Source organism: Centruroides sculpturatus, unplaced genomic scaffold (assembly GCF_000671375.1).
Source record: "Centruroides sculpturatus isolate CEXI.00-Female unplaced genomic scaffold, Cexi_2.0 scaffold668, whole genome shotgun sequence".
Taxonomy (NCBI): domain Eukaryota; kingdom Metazoa; phylum Arthropoda; class Arachnida; order Scorpiones; family Buthidae; genus Centruroides; species Centruroides sculpturatus.
The window spans coordinates 238,562-258,506 of record NW_019385523.1 but is presented as its reverse complement, the minus strand read 5'-3'; the positions used below and the strand labels follow the sequence as shown (position 1 = coordinate 258,506).

The 19,945-nt window shown below is 35.7% G+C and overlaps 1 protein-coding gene across 1 annotated transcript in view; it reads left to right on the top strand.

Moving 5' to 3' along the window:
- LOC111639800 (protein vav-like) overlaps positions 1-19,945 on the top strand; it is a 34,226-nt gene that overhangs the window by 10,865 nt on the left and 3,416 nt on the right. The window contains exons 2-5 of the mRNA XM_023385751.1: positions 11,839-11,955; positions 17,481-17,574; positions 17,647-17,749; positions 18,583-18,725. Of these exons, the coding sequence (XP_023241519.1) occupies positions 11,852-11,955; positions 17,481-17,574; positions 17,647-17,749; positions 18,583-18,725 (444 nt within the window). The 5' untranslated portion in view covers positions 11,839-11,851. The remainder of the gene's footprint in view (positions 1-11,838; positions 11,956-17,480; positions 17,575-17,646; positions 17,750-18,582; positions 18,726-19,945) is intronic.

Genomic DNA, 19,945 nt, shown 5'->3' with positions numbered 1-19,945 from the left:
AATCCTACAATTTTTTGTTTATAACGTAGTTTATACGGATTATTTTCAAAAAAATATACGTATTTTGGAAATGTTGAGTCGAATTAGTCTAGAATCGATTAATTTTATGAAAGAAAACCTTTCAAACAGCCGTAGTCCGTAAACTATGATTCCTACAAAATTGATTCATAAATAACGGAACGTATCTACCGTCTTATAGGGGGATCTACTGTAAATATTTTTAATAAATTTGATATAAAAAGGATGAAAATTAAAGAGGGTTTTTTTTAAATGAATGTTACCATCTTAAATTGCTGTAATTATGTTAATTATCATTAGAGAAGTATTTAATATACACCAGTCAATGGAATAACTGCCTGAGTTTCATCTTTCATAAGAAGCACCATAAACAAAAATGGAAATTCTACAACTACAAAAACATTTTCTGTTCTGCAGTTTACAAGTCAGAATCATTTATCATTATGCAACATGAATAGTCTGTAGGAGCTGTAGAGTTGTGGCTGCTGAGGAATGAGTAGTGACAGATATGCTGTAGCAAGTGTAGGAAGAATTTTAACATTGGTCAGATGTGTGCTATGTGACATGAGTTGCAGTTGCACACATTGAAAAGTTGTAATAGGCAAATGTGAAACTTGGACATTTTCCAATGTTTTAATGTACATCTTAACATTTTTAGATAATAATTAAGAGAATTAAAATAATTTAAAATGGTAGCATTCATTTTGAAAGATCGTGTATATATTCTGAATGATATTTAGTATACTCTAATTTGATGTATTTATGAAGTAATTTCTGATTGAGGACTACTATGAAACTATGATTCTGCTGCTTTGGCACTGTTGTAGCATAATGTATTCATACTATATTTCCATATGTTCACTACGTAAATTGAGGTGTTTGCCTCAATGCTATGGAAGATTGTGTATATCTTGTGCGTAGAATTCTGTGTCAAATATGAAACCACTTCTGGACAAATTGGCTGCTTCATCATCTGATGAGAACTTCTTCTTGAAGGTGTGTTTCTTCAAAAATCCAAACAGATGATAGTCACTAGATGCAAGATTTGATTGTTTAGTTGGAGTCTAGAACCTCCCAATAGTTAAACTATTATTGGTAGTATGGGAAATATGAGAGAATGCCAAGATTGTGCACAGTGATGGCCATCTGATTAATGCATCAGACATGTGGAAAAATTTAGAGGTTATGGGAGAATGATTATTAATTAATGGAGTTTCCAAAAAATTTGTGCCAAAGTATGCATTGCAGTTTCCAGTGTTTGCCACATCTTAACAATGAAACTGGGAAAGTGCCTACCTTGCAAATTGAGTGTCTTATGCTCTGAATTACTTGCAGAAATGGCAATAAATGGAAATTCCTTAAATTTATCCAGAACATCTTTGTTGGATTACAAACTGCTGTCAATGTCTCAGAAGTGTTTACTTCTAAGAAATTTTCATTTTTAGGAATAGGTCACAGTCCTATCAGATGAGTAAGATAGGTGTTCTAGTATTCTCCACTAGCCATTTTTTGCACAAGTGAGGATTGCTTAGCAATGTCCTCACTTTGCAATAAATGGCTGCACACATTGTCATGCAAGACAACTGGATGTGTTTTAGCAACTGGGCCTTTTGAAACAAATTGCTAGATGAAACAATGATCAAGGAAGTGGCAATAGTATCTAGTGTTAACTGTCTGTCTCTGTGATACAACTGTAAGACAAGAGGAGCTTTCAGAAAAGAGGCAGATAGCACTGAATACTTGAAAGGGCCAGAGATACTGATTATTGCAGCCTCCCTAGCAAGCAGATCTGCACGTTCATTACCTAGGACACCCTGATGGCCTCTCACTCATTTGAGGGAATAGGAGTTCTGAGCACAAGGTATATAGTTTAGAATCTTCCTAACCAGAGGGTGAAGGTTGTTGGGATTCCTAAGTGCGTTGATTGCTGAAGCACTATCAGAGCAAATTGTAACTCTACTTCCAGTAAGATTGGCTTCACACCATTGAACAGCCTTGTAAATGGCACAGAGTTCTGCCTGGAATATAGAGCAGTTAAATATTATGTACCTCCGAAACCTTTAACCGATGTGAATAAATTTAACATTACTAACGTTTTCAGACCCCTCCTGAGTCCTTCTTCAGGTAAAATCGTCAAACTAACCATTCGTTTCGAAAGAATTTTTCAAAACATCGAACGATAGAACGGCATTACGTGTTCCATATTCCCGAACGTAAAAGTTTCCACGTCATAGCGGAGGCAATTGAAAATATTTTTCTTTTTATTTTTTATATAATTACTGTTGTAAGATCTTTGATGTTAAGCAAAAAACATTATATGCATACTGTCTACCCTTTCGTCCTCCTTGCTTAAGTTTACGACTTCCTTAATCTTCCTGTTGCATTAGGGCTTGCCAAGCCAAAGATAGAGAGATTTCATGTCTGGAATTAATGGGTGATGAATCGTTGTATGCCCTGTATATCTCTATCTGCTCTAACCAGATAGAACACATCCGTGACATTCGACTTAATAAATGTTCCACATCATTATCCACTTACGCGTCTGATCCAGAGATCGTAGCAGACTTCTCAAATGCCAAGTTAATCACCACCACCCCATATGCAGACCATCTCAAGTGGTTAGAGCAGATAGAGATATACAGGGCATACAACGATTCATCACCCATTAATTCCAGGGATGAAATCTCTCTATCTTTGGCTTGGCAAGCCCTAATGCAACAGGAAGATTAAGGAAGTCGTAAACTTAAGCAAGGAGGACGAAAGGGTAGACAATCAATCAATATCGTTTATTAGATACTATAAATAGTACATTCCCAGTACCGCATAGCATTGCCAGGATTCGATACAGAGAAATACAATAACATTAAATTGGTAAGATGTGTACATAAATGGTTATAATAATTGATCAAATATTAAAATATAAAAGTAATACAGTGCATAGTTACAATAGGAAGAGTAAATCGGTGAGTATATACAGATACAATATTTATAATACAATTCGATATTTATAATACAATATATGAAACAGATTGATGTAACATTTACATTAAAGTAAATACAGGATATATACAATATATTGCACGTGTTACACGTTAACAAGGACAAGTTGTATAGTAATTAAATAAAGCAGCTTATTATAAACAAAAAGGAAGAACATCACAACAACAAATGGTAGGATAGGAAAACGTGGTTAGTCCCTCGTAGTAGTAGTGGCGATCAGGGCATGGCTGTGTACAAGGTTTTGTAGAAGCAAAAACAGTTCTTTGTTGTTGATAAGCTCATGCTGCTGACAGGGCCATGGTATGTTCAAATTCTTGGCGGCAAGCTCAATAGCGAGCCTTTCTTGTTCGAGGCCAACACATCTGTATAAGTAGTGGTCTGGGCCATCAACCTCCCCGCAGATGGCGCAGAGAGGGGTGCGTTTATTAGCAAACCTATGCAGGAAGCTGGAGAACTTGCCGTGGCCACTGATGAATCGGGTGATGTCTGGATCGATGGGGTACCAATGCTTGTTACAGTTATGGTGCTTGAGGATGTCTGGAATAAAGTTGAAGGTGGAGTTGCTATGGTTGTGGCACCAGGAATTCTGCCATCGTAGTAGTAGATCGTTATAGAGGATTTTTTTGATTTTAGGAAGACTCAGCTTGCAATATATAGGCTGGAGGGAGTTATCGTTGGCGGCAGTCTTAGCTAGTTGGTCTGCACGTTCATTTCCGATGGTTCCTTGGTGTCCGCAGGTCCAGCTAATAAAGTAGTGGTTGTTCGAGTTAAGAGCAGATTTCTTAATTGCGGTGGCAATAGGATGAGGCTTGTTACTGTTGATGAGGTCAATAGCAGACTGACAGTCTGTATAGATTGAGATGCTCTGTTGATTGTGATTTTCTTCGGCCCAGTTTATGGCCATGTGGACTGCCTTTAGCTCGGCTTGGAAAACCGTGCAAAGGCTATCTAGCCGAAATCCTTGATGATAAATTTCCTGATTATTTTTGTAGGCGGCGAAGGCGCAGCCTATGTTGTCGTTAATCCCAGAGCCGTCGGTGTAGATTTTCAGGTCGGGTTCGGTAGGAGGATTTGTGCTGATATGATCGTTGATGTAGGGAGCGGTAAGGTCAGCAACTGGGCTCATTTTTTCGTAACTTGTGGCTGGTATGTCATAGTTGATGGTGCTGATGCTGTGACCCGTCTTGAGTCTCCAGAGCTCATACTTAGCGTTGATAATATCTGTTATAGGTGGTTTCTTAGTGATAACTTGTAAACTACTGTTTGGTGTGGTACGATATGCTCTCGAGATTAGTATGAGACCTTTTCGTTGAGAAGATATTAGCTTCCTGTGGGAATGCACCTTTTTGGCCGCCCAGCCCCAACTGCCACACGCATATGTAATGATAGGCGTGTATATATAGTCATAGATGATACTCATTGCATTGGAGTTTAGGCCCCATTTCCTGCGGGCTATCTGAGAGAACGCCTGGAAGATCATGTTGGTTCTGTTGGCAGTGTATTTAATGTGATCATCCCAACTCAATCGATGGTCCAGCCATACGCCAAGATACTTTATGGTTTTTTCCACTTTAATTGAGTGGTTGTTCATGCGTATTGTAGGAGTACGAAGGTACAGGTTAGGTCCACCGGGCTTATTAAAGACCACACACTTTGTCTTATTGGGGTTGAATTGAATCTTACGCTTTGTACCCCACTCATGGATCTTGGCTAGAGTCTCGTTACCCCTTTTTTCTAGAGCCGCTCGAGAATTTCCTCCTATTAGGATAAGGACGTCATCAGCATATGCTGTGATATTGTCCTGTCCGAAGTTTTCCTGTAGAAAAGTGTCAAAAAGGAGGTATCACAGGAGGTTTCACAGGAGCGGTCCACAGACCGAACCCTGTGGGCACCCACGGACGATGTTCCTTTCTGTGTGTTGTGTTCCTTGTTGGAGGTAGGCCTTCCGTTCATGTAAGTAGTCTATGAGTAGGTAATAGAGATTAGCAGGACAGTTGATTTGCTTTAATTGGAAGAGGATGAGGGGCCACCAGGCTGAGTCAAACGCTTTGGAAATGTCTAGACTGGCGGCCAAAACGTATTTATAGGTGTCTAGAAGGCGTTTGATGTTCTCGGTGGCATGGTGGACTGCGTCGCAGGAGGAACGTTGCTGGCGGAAGCCGTACTGTGCTTCACTGAGAATGAAGTTTGATTCTATGTGCCAAGTTAGTCGATTAGTAATGAGCCGCTCCAAGACTTTCTCAAAGACAGGGAGTAGCGAAATTGGCCTGGCTTCGTTGGGCCTCCCGGGTTTTGGGACAGGAATGATTTTGGCTATTTTCCATTTAGCTGGGAATGTAGCAGTTTGGAGACAGCTGTTGTACATGTTGGTAATTTGCCCAGGGATCAGTTTCCAAATGGCCTTTGCCAGTTTACTATTAATGCTGTCAATGCCCGGCGCTTTATTATTTCTCAGGCTCATAAAGGCTTGATTGTTAACTAAGATCTGTGTTTTCCTGAGTCTGTTTGTGCAGAGCTTCGTAAGGTAGCCCCAGGGATTGGCTGAGGCGACCGTGCAAAACTGTCTCCAAGATTGGATTTTTGCTTCTTTGATCTCTTGTTTATAGGTGTATTGATGGCTAAGGTAAAGATGTTTAAGATTTGAACGGCCAGGTTCGGTGCCACAATTTTGATATTTTTTTCTTAGCCTGTTGTTGATTTTACGAAGTTGGGTAAGTTTGTTGGTCCACCAGGGGACAGAGCGATGCCGAGGAGAGGTTTTTGGAATATGGCGGTTATAGGCTTCTTGAATAACGTTGATATTGTGATCGAGTGCGGTGCGTGCACTTTCCCTGTTGTTGAGACTACAGTTGATTATGTTAGAGTCAAGAAAATTTTGAATATCAGTCCAGTTTGCCCGGGCTAGGTTGAAATTAATTTTGGGGAAGGCAGGTGTGTTTGTGATGCAATTATGATTCAGTAGTTGGAAGGAAATATAAGCGTGATCGCTTAAGCTGCAATCACTGAGAACCCTCCAGTCATCGAAATCAGTAAAGCAGTTCAAACTGCATGCCGTCACGTCTATCCAGGTCTCGCCATGCACAGAGATGTAGGTAGGTTGAGAGAAGGGGTTATTCAGCAACTGAAGACTGTTCTGGGCAATGAGCTCCTCAAAACACTTGCCGCGTTGGTCTAGGTTATCTCCTCCCCAGGTAGGCGAGTGTGCATTGATGTCACCGGCAAGTATTATTTTAGCATTGGTAAAATTATTGATAATGGCTTGGATGTTGTTGGTGGTTTGTTCTACATTGGCCTCTCTGGGACAGTAAACATTGATGAATATATACCTGTTGTCATTGTAAATTAGTTCATTGCAGACAATATGTTTGTTGGAAAGATTTCTGTGATGTAGAATAGACAGGTTGGGGTTGGTAATAATGGTGATGGCCCAGGGGTAAGCGTCAGTGCCCCTGAGCACAGTGCAGAAGGTTGGAAGGCAGGCGGTACGGTCGTAAAGACAGTAGGGCTCCTGTACAAAGATTATGTCGTACTTGTAGCATTTGGTAGCAAGGAGGGAGGTGGCGGAAATGCCTCTCCCTACATTGACCTGTAGTAAACTAATATTATTGGGGTTATGATCCATAGTCGGTTCTTTCAATTATAGTATTCTTCACGCGTAGATATACTGGGCAGGAGCCGTCCCGAGCGTTATGGGTTGTCTGATTGGCTTTATCTTGGTGGCAGTTGGTGCATTTCAGAGTGGCATTACGGTTAGGACATTCCCGGTAGGTGTGTCCACCCATACAGTGGCTACAGATTGGAGTTTCCTTCGCACAATTTTTCGTAGAGTGACCGAATCCACAACATCTGTAACATTGCAATGTTGGAACAAAGTCAGCAACTGTACAGCGAGACCAGTTGATGTTTAATTTCTCAATAATTAGAAGCTGCCGTCTTAGTTGGGGAGCCACCTCCACAACCCAGTTGCAGTATTGTCCTTCATGTTTGCCAGAGTTGAACTTGATATTGAATTTTTCACTGAAGTCTTCTTTATTGTAGCTTTGATTTAGTATTTCGTTCTGTTCGTAGACCATCTTAATTAGATCCTCTCTAGCAATTTGTTTATGAACAGAGAATACAATTACGTGCGGCCTTTTCTTTTTTGGTCTTTTAGTCTGTAGATTGGGGATGTTTTCATAAACGGTTTTTTCAAGCTTTTCGACATCCTCTTGACTGTTTAGGTCTATTGAAACTCCACCAGATCCGATACGACGTATGCGATTAACTCCTATTCCAAGTTTAGATGGTTGGATATTCTGTTGCAAAGTTTTCCAGGTTTGATCGCTGTTATCATCTTCTTTGTTGTAGATAAGGAGGACTTCTTTACCCTGCCTTGTAGCCTTCGTCTTTTGTGATGAGGTGACGTTTAAGCCAGATCTAAGTACAGTGCTATAGGAAGGAGGGGTGGGACCCACATTGCGACTATTTGCCTGTTTGAGATCGGCAACTATTTCTTTGGTTTTGTCTTCTGATGCAGTCATAATTTGTTGCAAATCTTCTTTAGTGGGCAAGAGTGCTAATTTTTTCTCGATTACCTCGGTTATTGTTTGCTCACGTAGGGTTGCCTCAGCCATGCTGATTACTTTGGCAAACTGTTCAGTCAAATATTTCACGTGGTGAAGATTATTTAGACGCCCAGTTGGGTTGTTGTTGCAGTAGTCCTTGACCTCATCAAGTAAGGCAAGGGAATTATCAAGAATAATTTAGTTGTGGCGTCGCTTGCCATGCCGAATGTGTTAACCATGTGCGGAAGTAGAAGAATGTTTGAAATAAGAGTCGTTGTAAAATTAACAAAAATGTGGCACGTCACACTAGATGCAAGTGTCGATACAAGTGTCGACGCACTAGATGCAAGAAGAAATCAACTGTCGCGAAAAGCCACACGACAAACAACTAGCTCCCGCCGCTGCAATCACTGAAAGGTCCCAGAAACCGTCCTTAATATCCCAAAAAAGAGCCACCAAAATCGCTGAAATCTGTGCGCCACACGGCTTAACCACGCCAAACGGCTGGGTCGATCACGTGGAGGTACTGAGTCCTTTGTTTAACGATATTTTTATGAGTCAATATTACTCAGCTATTACTTGATGAATTAAAACCAAATTTGGACAGTGTGTGAAATACTTGCCGTATTTAGCAAAGCCATCGAAAGTTCGTAAAAAAACACACACGGGGGCCCGATGGAGGCCAACAAAGTTCCAAATATATAAACGCAAATAACTCGGAAATTACTTTATCGATCAATTAAATATTTCACTTACACTTAGAGCTTGAAATGCCAAATTCAATGATGTATAGATGTACCATATTGAAACAAAACATTACCAAAAATGACGATCGATAGCAGAGCTTAAGTTGCACACTACATATCAGATTCGCGACTTTCGCCGGACTCCCGCGAAAGGGTAGACAGTATGCATATAATGTTTTTTGCTTAACATCAAAGATCTTACAACAGTAATTATATAAAAAATAAAAAGAAAAATATTTTCAATTGCCTCTGCTATGACGTGGAAACTTTTACGTTCGGGAATATGGAACACGTGATGCCGTTCTATCGTTCGATGTTTTGAAAAATTCTTTCGAAACAAATGGTTAGTTTGACGATTTTACCTGAAGAAGGACCCAGGAGGGGTCTGAAAACATTAGTAATGTTAAATTTATTCACATCAGTTAAAGGTTTCGGAGGTACGTAATATTTATTAAACTCCGATGTGTAGTTGTACGTTATTATTAATAGAGCAGTTAGGAGTGCCAGAATTCTGATATATTTCGTCCTCATTGGCAAAAACGACAAAGGCCGAGCCCATGCCCTCTGCATTCTTTGATCCATCTGTGAAGATTGTATAATCAGCAGCAACTGTAAAGGATGTGTCAAACCCACATCTCACTGCTGGATGAGGGAGATTGGTAAATGGTATATCTGTCTCATAGGTGCCTTCAGCATAGGAGGTAGAGTACATAATGATGTCGTGGCCTTTCCTAATATGATAAGTACAAGCAATGTGCCTCAAATGAAGATCCAGAGGTGTTTTCCAACTGATGACCTGAAGAGAATAATTTGAGGCAGTAGAATATGCTCTTGTGAGCCTGAGAAGGGCCCTATGCTGAGCAGATTGAAGACGGCGGTAGTTGTGACTGAGAAAGACACTGCTTTCCCAGACAGCCACAGCATATGAGATAATGGGAATGAAGACCGCATTGTAAATACATTGGAACTACAGCTTGGATCTCTGGCAGCAAAGATGGGATAGCTACAATAGCCTTGCCAGGAATGTTTTTCCATCTATTCATGACCACCTTTTTCACCATTGGGTTAGTCCGGACTTTGAAACCACCCAATTCTTCACTGAGCATGGGAGATTTGGGGCCTACTTACAGAGGTTTGGCAAATCTGCAACAGACATCTGTACCATCTGTAATTGCTGTGATGGGGTTGAGCACTATATATACATGTGTCCAATGACCGAGGATTCTAGGCATGAGCTTGCCCTTGCTCTTAGCCACAGGGGTATTAATTGACCTTTTGAACTTCATGTCCTTCTTAAGGATAGTGACACCTACAAGCATTCAAAAAATTGATTCATAAGTATCACATATGCTCTGTCATTCATTAATTAAGTTGGTCAAGTCTGTCATCAGGCACTGTCTTCATTTGCTCCCTATACGTTATTGTACATATCATTATTCGTTCTGCTGCAACCTATATCTGTGTAATGTTTATTATTACTACCGTGTTTCCCCGAAAATAAGACATCCGCAGAAAATAAGACCTAGCACAGATTTTGCTGAATTGCGAAATATAAGACCTCCCCCTGAAAGTAAGACCTAGGTAAGTTTTCTTTTAGTCGTAACAGTCATCGACAGATAGTTGAAAGTACAGCCACTGATTGGTCAGCAGACAATTACGCCACACGGCATGATTTGCATAAGACTATGGCTTGGGAATCACAGATTTGCATAATGTTATCGCTGGTGATCGCTAATTGGTCGGCTGGGAATCACGCCACATCACATTTGCATAGTGCTACGGTTCAGTAAGCACTAATTGGTCATCGAGCTCGATGTGGACACTATAAAAAGGTTAAGTTGAATGTGTCGCAAGGTGTTCTCTCGAACCTGTTTAGCGTATTGTTCAACAATAAATGTGAATTCGTCTTCATGGAAATATAAGACATCCCCCTGAAAATAAGACCTAGTGCATTTTTTAGAGCAAAAATTAATATAAGACACTGTCTTATTTTCGGGGAAACACGGTATTAGTATTGTCTATTTTATACTGCTGTACATGTTATTCTACTCTCAAGTTACGTATCATATCGGTTGATTTGTATCGGTCATTTCACCATCTGTTCATACTTCTTCTCTATTGTCATACTGTTTGTACGTTATCTCTCTGTTACTATGTATGTATTTACCTGTGCTTTGATATATCTCTGTATTTAACCCGATTATGCTCTGGCAGTATCAGGAGTAAATAAAGATAAAGTAAGACAAGAGGACTTATTGGAAGTCATATGCAATGATCATTAACACTTTCACTTTGCCTGGTTCTGCTGCAGTTTCTTTGCAAATTTATAACTTTTCCAATATTATGAATTAAATTTTATATGATGGACATTTTACTTGTAAACATCCATTTATAATTTAGTTTTATTACAAATTTATATTCTATACATGTTTAAAAATTTAATTAATTTAGATACTATATATAATTAAATTAGTCCTAAAATTTTGTTTCTGCATTTATTTTATTTTAATGTATTTCTTTTTATAACTAAAGTACTAAATTTTTAGAATAGAAACTAAATTTTAAAATTTATTTTGTATAATTAAAGAAAACATTTTCAAACTATTCAAACCACAGTGGTGCCTCCTATAACGGATGCTGCAAACAACGGACTTTCCGTTCGGCAGTTACGTGAGGCAAACAACGGTCTTTCTGCAAACAAGTGCGAATGATGTTTCCACTCTTTTGCCGTTGCCAATGACAATCTGCTATTTTTATAATATATTAGTATTATTAGAATATATTATTAGTATATCTGAAGTACAGAGCTCCTGTTAGGATTCGGCTTGCTCCCTTGTTTATTACGTACATCACCTCATTGCAGGGTATTTACATTTATTCAAGTGTTGTGCAAATCATGGCTTCTAAAAAAAAAACAGAAAGGTGATTTCAATTGAAACAAAGCAAGACATCATCAGAAAGAGTGAAGTTAGCATTATATTAGAATTATATGTTTTAACATGTATTTCTATGGAAAAATGTGTTTCGTATAACGGACTTTTCACTTAATGGACGTGAACCTGGAACGGATTAAGTACGTTATACGAGGCACCAATGTATATGATTTTTATCATTTATTAATTTTTTCATTTAACTATACATATATAAATAAAGTTATTAAAATTTGCTAAATAATTACTAAATAAATATAATGTAAAAAATATAATTCTAAAAAGCAATGGAGTCAGAACTTATTACTAATCTTTACTTAACTGTACTATAAACAAGTACACAAAAATTTTTAATTTCCTTTTCTTTCTGACTCTGGGGGAAAGTGTACAGTAATAAAAAAGTTTTTCTCTTTGCTGGAAACTGGTTTGTTTTTTTTAACCTTTAATTTTTGATTTTACTTCATTTTTTATTAAATATTTTAGAGTTAAGAGGTCAATAATCCTCCACAAGTCAGAAAGGAAAGGAAATTTAAAATTTTTGTTTACTTGTTTATAGTATGATTAAGTAAAGATTAGTACTAAATAAATGCTCTCTAACAGGTTTTCAGGAACAATGGACCGTGATACTGCCACTGCTAAAATAGAAAAACTTCCAACTGGAACATTTTTGCTTAGAATAAGTCCTAAACAAAATGGAGCATATGTAATTAGTCTTAAGTAAGTATTGCATTTCTATTAGATTAATACATTATTTCAATTTACTTTATTTAATAAGTGAAAAACAAGTTAATTAACTTAATTTTTCTTAAAATCTTTCAAAATTATATATATAAAATTTAGAAAAAATTATCAAAACCAAATAATGCATTTTTGAGTAATACATTTAATCAGTCATTACATTTGTCTAAATACTAAATTCCGCATTTTTCTGATTTCAATTTAACTTAAATTATAGTCAGTTTCATAGTTTATAGAGTTAGAAATTTTATAAATTGATAGTTACATATATATATATATTTTATCATTTAAAACAGATTAACTTGTCTCCTGCTGAGCACATTAGTGACATAATTCTGAAATCATCTATTTTGAATTACATGCACCATGAGACTTTCAATCGTTTATGGTAAAATGTATGTGTAATGTCAATATTCCACCACAAAGTGGTCAAAACTTGAAATTTTTATGTTGTATTGATGTTAGTTACACCAATAATAAAATTTAAAAATGATGTACTAACTGGAAAGATAAGGAAAACTAATCTGCTAGAACACCTTCACATAAAAAGTGCTCTAGCTACAAGCAAAACAATCAATTGGATAACTCAAATAGTTGAATAGGAAGGAAATATTAAACCTTTGATAAAAACTATGAAAACAATTATTTCAAAACAGCATTTTTAGAGTTACATTGCTAATATTTTGGCAGGAGTTATTGAATACGTCTTCTGTTTTGATAGAAACAAAAATAGATGTAAACAAACAAAACTTTCTATAAAAGTAATGTAAATATAACAAATGTAATTTAAGAAAAAAGTGTTACTTTTAATGGAGTAATAAATACAAAAACTGAAGTTTATGCACTTTTGAGCTTAATGACTCATCTTAAGAAACAAAAATGACAAGTTATTAAGCTTGAAAGTGCTTGAAAATTTTGTATTTTTTTATATTTACTCAATTAAAAGTGATATTTCTTTCTCTACATCATAGAAAAGTTACATTTTAGTTTTGTAATAAAATTAAATATAATATATTAAATGGATTCTAAGACACTTTTTACACATTTTTCTACTTGTCTGAACTAGAGATCTGTGAGACCACTTACAATCTCTAGTGACCACTTACTCGGCAACAGGTCGGTGAGACCCGATCTTGTTTTCTGGGATGGCTTTCGGGGAGTCGGCAGGTTGATGAAATCCGTCAGACATTGGGACTGACACCAGTTAGGATAATACTAAATCGCATCCTAATTCACGATTCTTAAATGATGATTAGGAGGGTCAATTAAAGTGTTGAGTGGAGTGCGTGCAGGTAAGTTGAGAGGGTGTCCATTTCCTGAGTGAGAGACAGGCAAACAAGTTTAACAAACATAACAAAAGTTTAATATATATCTAAGCTAGGATACGTGAGAAAATACATGCTATATGACTAAATATGGCAATTACATACAGATAATATCAAATATTACAATGCGTCTTGACTATTCTACTACCTATACCGCAAGTGCGTATCAGGCTTATCTGAGAAATTGCATCTCGAATTGGTGATGCGATCTCTCAAGACAAATCCGACCAAATTACAAATGCCAATTAGCAGAAATACCTCATAGGGAGAATGCTATCTTCTCAGTAGATGAAAGAGTATATGGTTATTGTCTGGAGATTGCTTGGTGACAGATGGAAGTTGGATTGGTAGGTTCTGTATNACCAAAGTCAGGTAGGGGAGAGTACCACTCACAGTCATTCTAAGAAGTAAACTCTGACCTTAGGACTGAACATGTAGTTTTTTCTATGTTAAATAAAATTTGTAATCTAATTTTGTGAATTTGGGAGTGCTTCAAATATGACATTAAAATGGTTTTATGTTGTTACAAGTGGACTTTTTTTTAATCAAATATTACAATGCGTCTTGACTATTCTACTACCTATGCCGCAAGTGCGTATCAGGCTTATCTGAGAAATTGCATCTCGAATTGGTGATGCGATCTCTCAAGACAAATCCGACCAAATTACAAATGCCAATTAGCAGAAATACCTCATAGGGAGAATGCTATCTTCTCAGTAGATGAAAGAGTATATGGTTATTGTCTGGAGATTGCTTGGTGACAGATGGAAGTTGGATTGGTAGGTTCTGTATGGCGTTGTTCCCTTGACGTGGAATAGGTCCCCCAAGGTCCACTGCGTATGGTCTGCCGGGTAGTTGGTGGATTGAACTCCTCTATCTTTACTCTGGATGTTCGCTACCTTCATCTACGTCTATGTATTTCCACTTCTTCCAGGTACTCCACACTAAACTTTCACTTCTGTCTCCTTTTATCCTCGTTGGCCTGGGAAAGTTGATCATGTGATCTGCTGTTGTTAGAGACAAAGGTTGATTTTGCAGGTGTTGGTTCAGAGGTGACTTAAAGATGTCACTTGGTTGCAGCTGTCATGCCCATATTTGGTTGTGGACTTGCAAGACTACTCTGTTTATTCAATCAACATTTAACTTTCTCCTCTCTTAACATCAACTTGTTATCGTTTGACAGTCTGTTGTTAGAATTCTCTAACATTTATAGAAATAGATAAATAAATAAAACTTATGCCAAAATTGTATAGCTTCTTGATAAAGCACTGAGTTCAGCATTAATACGATTAGAAATTGACAAGAAAAATTTCCGTTTTCTACTTGGAACACTCTGCACGTTCTAATTTTCAAATTTGTTCTTTTTTTGCCTGAGGACTGTGGCTACATGCCATAATTGTATAGTTATAGTTTATATTTTTATTAAATATATTTCCCTTTGTCTTCATTTCTATTGTCTTTCTTTCTGGAAGTTTCTCCCTACTTTTGTTTAACGGTGTAACAGCAGGTGACCCCTGTGTAACAAAGGGGAAGGTGTGTAACCCTCAGGGTATAACGGGGTCCAAGAGTTCATTCTAGAGGTAGTAGAGGACAGGAAAAGACATGTGAAGAAGGCTCTTGGGTTGTTGAACCAAGTGGAGACTAAACGGACTTTTCGAGGAGAAAAGAATACGGAGGCTATCGAAAACTGAAAAGGAGGTTTTCGTGCGTTTTAAAGTGTATAGTGAAGACCAAGAAAACTTCCACAGGGAAGGAATTATCTTTCGCCGTGGATCGAGAGGCTCACCCCCACTTACTACAATCCCCCGTGAAGCACACCGAAATCATTGGGTACCCGACTTCCTTTTTCTCTCATCTTTATATTTCAATTCATATCTTACCTTAGACCTAATTTTCATCTTTAGAATATAATAATTAGCCGTAAGCTTAGTCATAAGGTATAATTGTATAGTATATAAGTAGAATAGTTATTAAACTACGAGATTGTCGCGTTACATAACTGGTCCGTAATGTTTTTTGTTACAGAAATTAATTAAATGTTCGAGGGTAGAGATTGTAGCTGGCATCCGAACCACATTTTCGGTATTCTGTGCGCGAATTAAAGAATTTCATATCATAAAAGTTGTGTTTCTTTGTCTCCGGTATTCGCGCTTATCTCACAGGACGACAATATAATACTCGTCAAAAGTACTTGCGATATAAGAAAAATCGTATTAACTCTGAACTCGGTGCTTTATCAAGAAGCTATCTCTAACATTTGTTGAACACTGGAAGTGTGTCATTCACTCTGTTTTCAAGCGATGTTTTTCTAACTATTGCAATGGAGAATTCAGCTTACAAAAATTTTCTAAATTTTTCACATCATCAAACCTGCAATCTCACAGATGTATCTTAGAATACATGGGTATATTTGCAGTAAAACAACAATCAACAGTTATTGGAAGTATCATTGGTGCATGTATGTTAAGCTTAGTTCATACTGAGCGCGATTCGCTAGCGAAAGCGAAAAACAGAGCGAATAACCAAGCATTTTGGTTAAAGCAAATAACAATCTATTCATTTTGAACTTTATTTGTCACAAGCACTTTAGCCAAATCACAAGCAGATAAAGCTGAGATTATTCAGAAATGGTTGGATGAAGCAAAGAAGAAAACTGTACACTATCTAGATCAGTTGTTCTTAAAGTTTTTCGTGCTATTGCCAGGCGGTCACAGTTTGAAAAATACAATAGATTTAAATCATGGTTTCCTGTGTACAGTAAACCCTGTGATCATTGAGTAAACTTGTTTAAATTTCCCTCTGCATAGTATTTTTTATTTTTAATTTTTTTCATACCTTATAATAATAATATCACATTACACTCAAAGCTATTTTATTTAATGAAAATGTCACTTTTGCTCTCTTGAGTCCATCCCATTGTCCCTATTTTAAGAAACTCTGATCTAGATAAAGCACAAATTTTAAGTTAACTTTTCCTCTTTGCTTCATCCATCCATTTTTGGAAAATCTCAGCTTTATCCACTTGTAAGTTGACTAAAGCATTATACAGATAAAGTTCAAAATGAATAGATTGTTACGTGCTTTAGTGGAAAGATTTAAATAAAGTTAGCATTAGCCAGTTAATCCTAGTTTTATCTGATTCACTGGCATATATACACATAACATATATTTGTAATGGCTTGGTAATATAACAACAAAATGAAACTGTTATATTATTAAGCTGTTATAATACATAACTGTTATTGACAAGACTATGTCTTATTTATAAAATCGTACTGCTGTTTTATGTTATCAGCATAGAGGTATGAAGGAATACATGTTGAGAGTTGATATTTGGCACAGAGTATTAGGTGCCCAAATCATTTGCACATAAAAATATCCAGACTCGTAGGTAGTCGGGGGACCAAGAACAGAGTCAAAATAAAATACAAAATGGCAACCCTCTTCTACAAACGGGCAAAACAGGCACCTCACCCCACCAAAGTCAGGTAGGGGAGAGTACCACCCACAGTCATTCTAAGAAGTAAACTCTGACCTTAGGACTGAACATGTAGTTTTTTCTATGTTAAATAAAATTTGTAATCTAATTTTGTGAATTTGGGAGTGCTTCAAATATGACATTAAAATGGTTTTATGTTGTTACAAGTGGACTTTTTTTTAACATTATCTAGTATAGTAAAATCATAGGACCGATAAGTTTGATGTTATATTAGGGTTGTCGTTACATTCAATGACATTATAATAGGGTTAAACTCTATATTGTTTGTGAAAAATAAAAAAATAATTTTGGACAATACAATAACCACGATTATTTTTTACAAAAATGGGAGATTTTCGTTATGCATCGACAAAAATTCAACCCGGGCTGACACGCAATGGAGAGAAATTTTGAAATTGGATAGGTTAATGTTTTTGAAAATGCATTGTGGTCGTGGCCGGCGAAGTTTGAATGATCATGCCCAAAAGCAGTGATACCAAATAAGATTGGAGAATGAGAATGAGACCCACCTTGAGCATCAAAGTGATTTCGCTTAGTAGTGAGTCTCTGAGACAGTCGCATCCCAAATACGGTTTTTGTTGTACTTGTTAAACTATATTGGAAACAGTAATGTTAAACCTTTTATGCACATTTTAATTACACATAATTACTTTTAATTGATGTAAGTATTATATTTTTAGTTACGATAACAATGTAAAGCATATGAAAGTATATACGAGAGAAGGTGGCCAGCTGTATTATTTATCAGAATCAAAGTATTTCAAAAGTGTTGTTGTAAGTAGAATGTTTATTTAGTATTAAATAAAGTAGAGACTGTTCATGATAATTTAAAAAAATTTTTTAAAGGAATTAATAAAATGGTATGAAGAAAATAGTTTGGCTGATAGCTTCCATGGTCTAAATAGTAAATTATCTTATCCATTTAAAATGATTGTATCCAATAACGTAGGTAAGAATTTAAAGATTTTACTTTTCTTTCTGCGTTAAAAAATTAATAGTTAGTATTAATTTTGTGTATAGTATTTATTTATTTATTAGTAGCTTAAGCTGAATATAAGAGATTGAGAGTTTGTGTCTATACTCATACACCAAAATCAACAGCCAGAGTCAAAAGTTAACCAAACAAATATTCACATATTTAAAACAAATGCTAATTGGTTAACTTGTGATTTCAGTTTTGATCCTGGATGGTGAATACAAATGTTGATGTTAATATCAGCATTGGATAAATAATCATATGTTCAAAAGCTGGATTATTTTCAGACTAGAATGAAGCTAATTATTAACAAAAGTAACATTTGAACTTGACACACATTCAAAAAGATGGGAAAAAATGCCAAATTCTGGAAACCAAATTAAGTTTTATTCAGAAAAAATTTCATTCTTTTATAAGAACATCATCAGCTGTGAAAATTATCTAATGCTTTAAAATTTTCTCTCTTTCAAATATGTTCATTGTAATGCACTTGATAATTTTCACAGCCAATGATGTTCTTATAAAAGAATGAAAACATTCCCAAATAAATTTAATTTTGTTTCCAGAATTAAGCATTATTTCTCATCTTTTTGAACCTAATTATAATTAGTTCAATTACTTTAGGTCAAATTCCATGATTTAAATAGTTAAAATTAATATTATTCTATTCCAAAAGTGATCCAGCTCTATTTAAAAATACAGTGCATTCTCACAATTCCAAACATTTTTGTTTTTTTCCCCCCTCTCTAAATGTTCTGGCCAAAATAAAATTGGGGAATTTAAAAATCATAAATTTTTTATTTCAGAGCCTTTGGGTTATGCTACAGCCATATACAATTTTTCTCCTGAAACTCCAAATATGTTAGCTTTAAAGAAAGGTGATCGAGTGACCATTTTAAGCAAAGCAGGTGGAAAAAAGGGTTGGTGGAAAGGACAAATAGGAGAAAGGGTACAATTCTTTAATGTATTTATAGTTAAAACATAGAATATTTAAATATTTTGAATAGTTTAATATGATTTGTAATTTTAATAATAATAATTATAACTATTACAAAATTTATTATGAGAAATGTTTATTTATCTAAAATTTACTTATATTAATAACTCTTCTTTCTTTAATTCTTTCTGTCTAAATATGTTGTAAAGAATAGTTATATACAGGATGCACGTTAAAGACCTTATACACTGGTGTTTGAGTAATGCACAAATATGACATTCAGTAATGAATGTGGCATGAAGACATAGGAAAATAAGAAAAATAACACACATTATAAATAAACACCTGAGAATCACACATTTTTCTGTGTGTGCTTGATGTACATATTAGCATTTCGTGCTCTGTATTTACCTGTTTATATACACAGTGCCCTTTCATGCTAAATTGGTCAAGCTCTACAATTTTGTAACTGACTTTTTTCTGTATTACGCATCATATATAAATTTTAAATACATAAATTATTTACATGTCCATATTCATTAGGAACAAGATAGAAAAAATATATATTTATTTGAAATGATTATATAATCCAATTTTTGAACTTCCATGAATAGGTGAAAAAATTTTGGTATACTTAAACAAATTCTGATACTATTATGATATGATTCAAGTTACTTAATGAAATGAAACCAATATCTTAATAATAATAAAATCTAAATGATTAATCAGTTCAAAAATTACTTAATGTAGTCTTTTTCAACATCTGATAGACAAAATTTATTGAAAGAGCAAATTTATCTCATCTGAAAGTTGATTTCAGTCATATAGAAAGAACATTTTATTAATAATTATTTTTGTGATTAATACAATATAAATATAATATACTGCAATGGGACCCTGTTTATTCAGCTCAAACAGGACCAGGCCCAATCCAGATGACCAAAAATTTGGATAATCTGGAAAATTTGTAAACAACATAAATAACACAGTTTAGATGTACATTACATTTTATTTATTGCACATTATATATACAGTACTTTTATAACAATATTAACAGTATAAAGCAAAAGACATATCTACATACAGTATCAGTTTGTTGTTTTCTATCAGCTGGTACAGTACACATATCAAGTTTTCTGGCCATTTGTGTTGGGTAGAACTGCTCTTTATGACCTTTTTAAAAGTCAACCAGTAATTAGCTTAGCGCTCCATAGGGAAATTAAAGAACTAAT